At 48.1% G+C, this 10,343-nt stretch overlaps 1 protein-coding gene across 3 annotated transcripts in view; it reads right to left on the bottom strand.

The window, feature by feature from the left end:
• Rnf130 (ring finger protein 130) overlaps positions 1-4,233 on the bottom strand; it is an 81,018-nt gene extending 76,785 nt beyond the window's left edge. For 2 of the 3 annotated variants that reach the window (XM_048334247.1, XM_048334246.1), the window contains exon 1: positions 3,895-4,233. In XM_048334247.1, coding sequence (XP_048190204.1) covers positions 3,895-4,141 — 247 coding nt within the window. In that variant the 5' untranslated portion in view covers positions 4,142-4,233. The remainder of the gene's footprint in view (positions 1-3,894) is intronic. The other variant, XM_048334248.1, reaches the window with a different exon arrangement.
• Positions 4,234-10,343: the final 6,110 nt, after the last annotated feature.

Below are 10,343 nucleotides of genomic sequence, written 5' to 3' on the forward strand. Positions count from 1 at the left end.
CTTCTCTGGTTATTTAGTTATGACAACATTTGGTTTTTAGCGCCTCTAGCTGCTTTGGAATTATCTTTATGAACATTTATAGAGTTTCTGCTCTCAAGATCATACATACTTTTTCATTAAGTTTTTTTTTTAATTATTTAATGCCTTTGACATTATAAGAGTCTCATGCCTGCCCAGGCTGTCTTCAAAGCATGATCCTCAGATCTCAGACTCCTGAGTAGCTACTAGATTACAGGTATGTTCCACCAGTGCCTGGCCTAAGATTTATTTTTAAAGCCTTTCTTACTTTACTATAGCCAGGAAGGTATCAGTAAAGGTTTATAAATTGGTAGGATTGAAACGTTTCCTAAGGCTATAACATACCTAATCCGGAATATTTTCTATACAAGGCAAAACATGGCTGATACCAAATGCTTCCCACCAGCACATCTGCATACATAATTACATCATCAACACAGGGCTTTCTCCTCCCCCAACCCCCACTCTGGGCTCAAACAAAAAGTTAGTGTGCACACACATAAAGCACAGTTGCAATGTCTGCTCCTAAGTACACACTAGCCAGTCTGCTCTTGCTCCTAATTCAAAGCTATAGTTTCAGTAAGCAGTAAGAAAATAACTATGATCTGTTCATAAATGCATTTCCAAACACTTTTAAAAAATGAATTCAGCTACCACATGAAATTTGTTTGTCCTGAACCAATGACTCTCAATTCATCAGTGCATTCTACTTAATGGCCAAAATAAACTGTCCTCAAAAAGAGACAGCAAATATAATCATTCAGTAATTCACACAGGCTTAATTTTGTAGTTTACAGATGCCTGAGAGTAACACTGAAAAACAAGAAATGTTTCTAATTTCATAAATCAAACCTTAGATGTAAAATGAGCCATCAGGTAAACACTGGGAAAGCGGTAAAGTTCTTTTGTCTTTATATTTATTTCTACTCTCTCAAAGTGAAGCCTCAGTAATTTCACATCTATTGACCACAGCTAATTCTGAGCCAGCATTTCTCTCTCCTAACTTTTCTGTGTATATGTGTAATTTCATTTTACTTCATGTCAACATACAGTAAGGCTTCACATCAAATATACTAAAAATCCTCTTCAGCTCAAAACTGTAAGAGCATTAAAGGCCACTTTTTTCTAAAAATTTGAAAACTTACTATATTCAAGATTATAATGGAAAGCAACCAAATTATCCTCTATGTCAAGTCATTTTCGTAAATGAATAATTTTAACATATTTCTACACATTCTTGTTTTTGAAATTCATTCTTAAGTTCCTTCTGCACAAGTGGGGAAGTCTTGGATCTTATATACATACACTCACAGGTTTAGAAACAATTTATAGGTAGACTAATATAAAAGACCTGAGTAAAATACGAGCCCCCGAAAGATTTTTTCTAACTATTATTATTTTTACTGATGCTGCTTCTCTCTTTGCCAGTGCTCTGATCAGTGTGTTGGGCACACTGGAATTTCAATCAGCACACCCTGGATTAAAAGAACATAAGAGTGGAGACCACTTGGTACTAAGCCAGACTCAAGCTACCTGTAGGATCCCACCATCACCACTTCCTGGGGCAATTCTCCGACAATACAGATGCAAAATGACCTCTTCTTCCTACAGACGACTCAGGGAGGATACAAACTCTAATACTCACAAACTGTTTCACCAATGTGCTCATTGTGATTGGTGTCTAAAACTCCACTCATTTGGAGAATTCCTTCAGGTTTTCAAACCTCTTAAGAATTCTAGAACTATTTAAATCCCTCAACAACCTGAAGAGGTAAATATTTCACTAGTCCATTTTACAGGCAGGAAACTGAGGCTGAGGGGCTTAGCTGGTGTCACATAATACACGATCAGCACTGGTCTGACTCAGAGCCTTTAATCTTAAAAGCTACTTCCCCAGTGGGAGGGCAACAGGGCTGACCTTCAGTCACATTCAAGACACAGCAGATCTCAATCACCCTTCCACTGGAACACCTAAGACAATCTTCCCTATAGACGGGAGCTCTGGTTGGGGGTAGCTTAAGCAGAGAGAAGAATCTAAAATGAGGGCAATGGAGTTGAGTTGTCTGAGGGAACCAAGCCCTAAACCACAAATTTTTCACAACACTGAATGGGCCCAGCTTACTCCACAACAGCTTGCTTCTCTCTTCCTCTTCCTCCCCTTCCATGTGACCCTCACGGAAGGTTCTCTCTCCCTACCAGAAAATAGGCTAGCATTGTTAGTGCCATAGTTTGGCAACATTATGTGTCCCAACCACAGTGACTGGCACAGTACAGGCACGTAAATATTTATTGAATGAAGCAAAGACAAAAGTTGTTTCTGGGGGCAGGGAGTATGACAGCGAGACAGAGGGTGAGCCTAGCTGCAAAACGGTGTAAACAGGTGTGGAGAGGTAATGCAATCTGTTCCTGAATAACAATGTAAGTTATTATTTTTAAGTTGGTTTTATGGCCTAGCTGGATCCTTAACCCCTGGCTTTTTAACCAAGATGAGGAATGTACCTGAATCATCTGATTACAGGTGTAAAAATAAACATTAAATAAACCTGTCTCAGTCGGGGGCCTGATCCTTATAAGACCCCCCCTTAACCCCCTCCAATGTTGCCATAAAGAAGAAAACAGCTTAACATGTTGTTAGCACACAAATACAGAACTCCTAGAAGCATTTTTTAAAAAAAATTTTAGACTGCAAAAGCAAACACCATTACCTTATTCACGTTGATTGGCTGAGTTTATCTTAAGATGAATAGCAGTTAAACAAAACCCTTCTCAGCATTCTCAGGGCGAGAGTGGGAGTGGGTAAGGGGAGGAGAGGGGGTAAAGAAGATAGCAGGCGTTTTCCAAAAGTTCAGGATGCCAAAACCCTCAAATCACACCCCACAATCTGAGAAACGTTCCCTTTAAACCACGACCAGCCATGTAAGCAGCAAACAGAAGTTTCACACCAAATCACTACCCTCCCCCCAAAGGGAGCCTGTACATACAGAAAAAAAAACACGAAGACAAATCCAAACCGCTTCAAAGACAATTCTGGACAACGTTATCTAGGTTGGCGCCCATGCATGACTTGAAGACTGGGGCTCTCCGATTCTTCAGAAGGTGGAGGATTTCTTTTTCTTTTCTTTTTTTTTTTTCTTTTTCCAGCATCACATTACACTAAAACTACTGGGGCACAACAAGAGACAGGCAGGCCTCTTCTTCTCCACCCCCCCCCCAACCCCTATTTACCATCACTTAAGAAAAAACGGCACTGTTTTATGTTAGAGAAAAAAAAAGGGGGGGGGGCTCATTCATCTTTAGGAGACCCAAATGCAGTAGTAGCGTTAAATCCGTGATTTCAGGAAGAATTTAAACAATAATAACCCCCCCCCAAACCTGATTCCCCCCCCCCCCAATTAAAAAAGCACAAAAACAACCAGGTTCAGCTCTCACCCACCATGAATTAGTTTTTGCGCTCTGGCAGCACCTCCTTTGTCTACAAGCGGTCCCCGGTAAACTCGCAGTTCAATGCCCTCCAGTAAACAAGCTAGCCAACTGAGGAGCGTCCTGTCTTTTTTTCTTTCTTTCTTTCTGTTCTTTTTTTTTTTTTTTTTTCCTTTGAAGGAAAGGGAGTGGGGGGGGCGGGGCGGGGGCTTCTTCCCCAGCTTCGTCCCCGGCGGTGGACGAGGCTAGGCTCCCCACACCACCGACCTCTCCTCCACCCGAGCGAGGGCCGCCGGCCGGCCGGCCGAGCGGCGCAGGGCAGGCGAGCCCGGGCCGGGGAGCGAGGGCCGCGGGGGGCCGCGGGGGCCCCGCCGCCGCTCCCCACCCCCCCCGGCCGCGCCCCCCCCTCCCACCTCCGTTCCCGTCCCCGCTTCCTCGGGCCCGGCCCGCACTCACCTCCGTGGATGGGCAGCGGCGCCAGCACCTGGCCGCGGACCTCGGCCTTGGGCGAGTCGAGCCCGTAGCGCCCGCGGTCGATGCGGAACGTGAGTGGGGCGCCGCGGCCGGGCTCCTGCACCGTCACGTTGATGAGCGCCGTGTAGTACTCCTGACTCGCGTTGTCGGCTCGCGCCGGCCACAGGCTGCAGGTCAACAGGGCGAGCGTGGCGAGCCGGGCCGGGCCCGCCCGCCCCGCGCCACTCATCGTCCCTCCGGGGCCGCTGCCACAGTCGCCACAGCCGCTACCAGCCGCCGCTCGCCGACCGGGCTCCGCGGGCCGGCGCTGAGAGGCGGGGCGGGCGCGGCCTGGGCGGCGACGGGAGCGCGCGGCGCGGCCTGCGCCGAGCCGCGCACGAGCACGGCTTTCCCCCTCGGCGCCGCTTCGGCGTCCGCAGCCCTGCCCGCGGGGGCGCGCGCGCGGGGACGAGAGGGGAGGGGGGGGGCGGGCGGGCGCGCGCGCGCGCGGGGCGCTCCGCGAGGACGGAGGTCAGGTCGCGCGCGGTCGTCTCCTCAGAGCACCTCCAGGACTGAGGGGACGGGCCTCCCCCATCCTCTCGGGTTCGCCGGGTTCGGTCCCCGTCGTGGGCCTGAGGGAGGGAGGGAGGAGGGAGGCGGGTTGGGAAGGGCCGGCTCCAACCCGCCGGGAAGAGGGTCAAAGGCGCACAAAGTCTCTCCAGCTTGGGGGGGTCGTCCGCCGGGGCGCCCCGCCCCCGTTCCCTCTCCACCCCCCCCTCACCCCCGGGGGCCGGAGTCGGGCGGCAGCGCGCAGGCCCGAGACGCAGCCCCGCCCCCTCGCGCATGCGTACGACGCCCTGTCTGCTCCCGCCTGCCTGCACGAGGACATGCGGAGGGAGGGGGCTTTCTGTCGCTGCTGGCTTGGCACCAGCCTCTGTTTAGCCTGGGAGGCGGGGAGGGGCGGGGGGTCGGGAGGGATGCTAAAGCCACCAGGGTCTCTTGGAACCCCAGAGCTTTTTTGTCTGTTTGTTGTTGTTTTTTAAAGAGCTTATGAAGATGTTTGAAATCAGAGTTTTCCAAGAGCAGTTCGAGCCTTGGAAATCCGGGTTCTAAAATGCCTTTGAGATTGAACATTTCCACGGGTTAATCACAGGTCGTGTAATGGACATCATGGGTGCGCATAGACCTAGGACTGCAGGGGTGCCCGAGTGGACGGTCAGGTGGCTCTGGACCTGAGAGGAACCTCTAAAAGCTCTGAATAAGAGTGTACAGCCGTCCCCTTCCTTGTCTGTCAGGGCCTCCCTCCCAGGGAACGTCCGTGGATGTCCGAGCCCTTTGTATACAGTAGATCCATGCTTAGCCACCTGGGACCTTGGAATCCCCTGCCTGAACAGCCCCAAACCACTTTTAGGAGCCTGCGTGAGGCTCTTCCCAAGTGTTTGGGGGTGGGGTGGGGGTCTCCTTATCCCTTGTCTTTATGGGGAACCTTCAAAGTGTAGGATGCCCAGCCCCCTGGTGGGAGAAGTGATTATAGAGGCCCATAGCCACTGTCCTGTTAAACCAGGTGCGGAGAAGATGGCTCTAATGTAGATGTTCCTGAGATTATCAAGGAGGGAGGTGATTCCAGAGTTGCTTTTAATACTCCCCTGGCACTTTCTGATCTCAATGAAACCTCAATGCCCAGCCTATAGTGGACACCAGCATGTAGGTGATATTGACTTCATCTTGTATGGGGGGGAGGGGTATAATTGTCTTTAGTTTTATGAATAATTTATTCTAGGGTGAGAGATTTTTTCATCTATAGTAGTGATACAAATCTACCTTTAAAGTGGTGGCAAAATGCACAAAAGATTTGTGTCTCAACCACTTTTTTGGGGTGCCTGTACTGGGGCCTGAACTGAAGAATTGGGCACTGTCCCTTAGCTTTTTTTTTTTTTTTTTTTTTTGGCCAGTCCTGGGGCTTGGACTCAGGGCCTGAGCACTGTCCCTGGCTTCTTCTTGCTCAAGGCTAGCACTCTGCCACTTGAGCCACAGCGCCACTTCTGGCCATTTTCTGTATATGTGGTGCTGGGGAATCGAACCTAGGGCCTCATGTATATGAGGCAAGCACTCTTGCCACTAGGCCATATCCCCAGCCCCTGTCCCTTAGCTTTTTCACTCAACTGGCACTCTACCACTTTAGTCACAGCTCCACCTTTGACTTTTTGGGGGATAATTGGAGATAAGAGTCTCCCAGGCTTTCCTGCCCAGGCTGGCTTTGAACCACAATCCTTAGATCTCAGCCTCCGGAGTAGCCAGGATTACAGGCATGTGCCACTGGCACCCAGCTTTCAATCATTTTAAAGGTGATATTCAGAAATATTCAATAAATGTTTCCAAGGGGCTGGGGATTTGGCCTAGTGGCAAGAGAGCTTGCCTCGTATACATGAAGCCCTGGGTTCAATTCCCCAGCACCACATATACAGAAAACGGCCAGAAGTGGTGCTGTGGCTCAAGTGGCAGAGTGCTAGCCTTGAGCAAAAGGAAGCCAGGGACAGTGCTCAAATAAATAAATAAATAAATAAATAAATAAATAAATAAATAAATAAATAAATGTTTCCAAGGTCACACCTGTGTAACTAGTTAATATGGAAACCATTGCCACACTTTTGGAAGTTTCCTTTGGCTTCTCACCCCCACCATTCCGATTTCTATGATTGCAGATTGGTTTGTTTTATGAAAAATAGAATTTGGGCTGGGAATGTGGCTTAGTGGTAGAATGCTTGCCTAGCATGCATGAAGCCCTGGGTTTGATTCCTCAGCACCACATATATAGAAAAAGTGGGAAGGGGCTTTGTGGCTCAAGTGGTAGAGTGCTAGCCTTGAGCAAAAAGAAGCCACGGACGGTGCTCAGGCCCTTAGTTTAAGCCCCAGAACTGGCAAAAAAAAAAATAGAATTCACATAAAATGTACACTTTGGTGTCTGTTTTTTTTTTAAGTTAATGTGTCTGTGAAATTCTTTCTTTTTCCCTCCCCATGTAGCAGTAGTTTGCTCTTTTCTTTGCTATAGAGCATTCCACCATTGACATACCCCTTTTCTTGTTAATCTTTGTATTGATTGGGGAGGAATAGAGCTGCTATGAAGCCTGTTTGTTTTCTATGGTTTAAATATGTGTTTCTCCCAAATTCATATGTTCGGAATTTCATCCCCAAACTCATGTGTCAGTGGTGTTTGGAGGGAACATCTTTGGAAGATAATCGAGTCCAAAGGGTTCTGCTTTATGAATGGATGAACCCATTTATGGATTTGTGCATTCATAGAGTTATGGCTGAATGAGAGATTGAGTGAGTGAGTTGGAGGAAGGAAGCTGCCCTCCTTCCCTTTCCTGGTGGGGCTCAGGGAAGCCATGGCACTGTGTGGGGCCGCCATCTGGCCATCCCTGTGAGTTCTAGGCTCACTGGCTTCATCTGAGACCATGGACTTGGGACCCAGTGGGGTGACACTGTGAAAACTCCTATAAACAGAGGAGCAGTAACAGCGAAAGTAGCTGATTTGGACCCTGTCATAGTCTTAAGACCAGAATTTCGTTTTCCTGAGGACCCTCAGATTATTGAGCCCATTTTGCATCTTGCCGATGAGGACACTGAAGCTCAGAGAAGAAACCTCGGCCAACGGGTGAGGAGGAAGCAGGGTCTCCAGGGCACAGGCTCAGTCCTGGCACTGAGTCTCCACCACAGATCGGTTCCAGGCTCGGGACTCAGGTGACCCCGTCCATTACCTTGTATTTGGCCCCATCCAGGAAGCCAGAAACTTGAGGCCCAGTCTCTGTCCAGGAATTTGACTAGGTCCTGGGCCTGATCCCTCCCTCGGGATGTTGAACAGAGTCAAGCTGCCAGAGTGGCTGCCTTTTAGCACAATCGAAGCCATCGCTTTGTCCTTTGTCAAGATTTGTTTGGTCAGAATGATGAATGACTGAACTACAGGGAGCTAAGGCAGAGTAGATAACGCTTGACTGGGGCAGGCCTGGGCCAGCAAGGCCTCCTGTTTGACTGCTGATACTCAAGCTAACGTGCAGTGATCGCCCTTGCATGTGCAGGGACTGGGTTTCATCCCCAGCTTGAAGGGAATGTGGCCGGAGTGGGTCACGAGAATGAACCGCCACGATTGCATCCGCAGCTCTGTAAGGAGAGAGACCGAGCAGGTGTGCTTATTTTGTGTTGCCATCTGATATCCCATGATGCCTCTGTACTCTGTGGAAAATCCCCACCTGTGAGAGGATCCTCTTAGATGCTGAGCAGACCCCAGCCTCAGGCCCTTGCACTTCCCATCCTCCATCATTCTGAGTGAAAATAAATTTATATTCTTTATAAATTACCCAGTCTGTTATTCATTGTTAGCCACAGAAAACAGATTAACACATTATTCAGTTAGGGGGACTAGGTTTCTTTCCAGGTCATGTGTGGTCAGTTGAGTTTGATTTTTTTTTGGTTAGTCATGGGGTTTGAACTCAGGACCTGGGCACTGTCCCTAAACTCTTTTTGTTAAAGGCCAGAGCTCTACCACTTTGAGCCACAGTTGTCCTTATGGTTTTTAGGTGGCTAATTGGAGGTAAGAGTCTCATGGACTTTCCTGCCTTGGCTGGCTTCAAACTGCGATCGTCAGATCTCAACCTCCTGAGTAGCCAGGATTACAAATGTGAGTTGCCAGTGCCGAGTGAGAGTCTGATATTTGAGACCCAAAGCTTTTCCATAGCCAGCAGCCTGGAGATTCAGGAGGAACGAGACAATGTAAGACACCAGCCTCAGGCTGACATCAGTGTCCAGGCTGCCTTTAACCCAACATTCAACATAAGAAAAACAAACAAACTCTGTGCATGGGATGTTGATTGCAGCATTAGCTACAGGGACAAAAAGTTGGAAATAAACTCATTTATTTGTTAAGCAAATTATGGTGCAACAAATTTGAGGATGATTATGCAGCTATTAATATATCAAGCAAGCGGCAGTAATGCAAACACTTCTGCTGTTGTGCGGAGCGCAAAGGCAGAATACAAAATAAGTCTCTTCTTGCCACTGTGTAGAATAAGCCCACGTGTGGGAGCAAGGGCTGGACAGGAACTAGCAAAGCAAACATAATAGGGCTTACTTACTTGGGAGGATTGTGGGTAATTTTTTAGTTTCCTTATTTCTTTTGCAACTTTCAAAATATATTCTTTCTGCAATGATTAAAAAAATAAATAAGCTCTGATCTGACAATTCATCAAAGGACACCGAGGAACCCAGCAGAAGTAATCAGATGATGGTAGGAGGAAGCAAAGGCAGGGTGATTGCGGTGCTGCTGGGGGAAGAGGGGGTCAATGCTGGTAGAGTTACCTTCCCCACAGCTGTGGAAGCACACGTGAGCCCCTGCTCCATTCTCAACGCCATTCTCAAAGGCTCTTTCCCTGTGTCTTTCATCACACTTTTCTTTTAATTCCCTCAGGCTTTTTGTATACAAGGGTGAGCTGGTCCCCAACAAGTCCCAGAGGAACATTCTGTTCTCTCACAATCTCAGAAGGATGCAGCAGGACAGAAATCCCTTCTTTTTCCTACCAGACTTTCTGTATCATTTTCTGGGTTTCGGTGGTTTATCTCATGTGTTGAGTCCACCGTGGGGCTCACTGCTGTGTGCAAGTAGATAAAAACGCTCTGATGGGCCTGCCCGAGGCCAGCAGTCTCGCTTCCAGAGGCAGAGGTGGCAGGCATTGAACACAACCCCTCGGACTGAGAAAATGGTGTGGTAGAGCTTTAAAAACATATCTGATATTTGTTCCCAGTTTTGGCACACAACTCCTAATACCCTTGGAATTTCTGGTAATAGTGTCTTTTTATTCGAATCAGATTACAGGTAGTAGGTAGCATCTGATGTGCTTTAGTGATGAGTGCTGATAAGCAAAAGAACTACATATGATTAGGTTGTGATTTGAACTTGCAGCCCCAGGGCTGACCTCCGGAGAGGGAATAGGGCTGGAGACGGAGCTGCTCACCAATAGCCAGATCTATTCAGTAAAACCACCACAAGAATCCCTCAAGTCCAGCCTCAGAGAGCTTGAAGAAACTAGGCACTGATGACCCACACCTGTCATCCTAGCTATTTGGGAGGCTGACATCTGAGGATCACAGTTTGAAGCTAACCCAAGCAGGAAAGTATATAAGACTCTTATCTCCAATTAACCACCAAAAAGCTGAAAGTAGAGCTATGACTCAAGTGGTACAGCACCAGCCTTGAGTGAAAATGCTAAAGGACAGTGTCCGGGCCCCAGTACTGGCACAAAAGAAAAAACATACCTTGCAGGCTGATGACCCCATTGAGTTGCACTTGGAGGAGGCATGCATAGAAGGCCACAGCCTCTTCCTCCTCCCTCCCCCATACTTTGTTCTACATCTCTTGCACTTGTCTGTGCCCCTGTGGTAGTCATTGGTATAGGTAAGTG

The sequence above is a fragment of the Perognathus longimembris genome, chromosome 25, assembly GCF_023159225.1.
Source record: "Perognathus longimembris pacificus isolate PPM17 chromosome 25, ASM2315922v1, whole genome shotgun sequence".
NCBI lineage: Eukaryota > Metazoa > Chordata > Mammalia > Rodentia > Heteromyidae > Perognathus > Perognathus longimembris.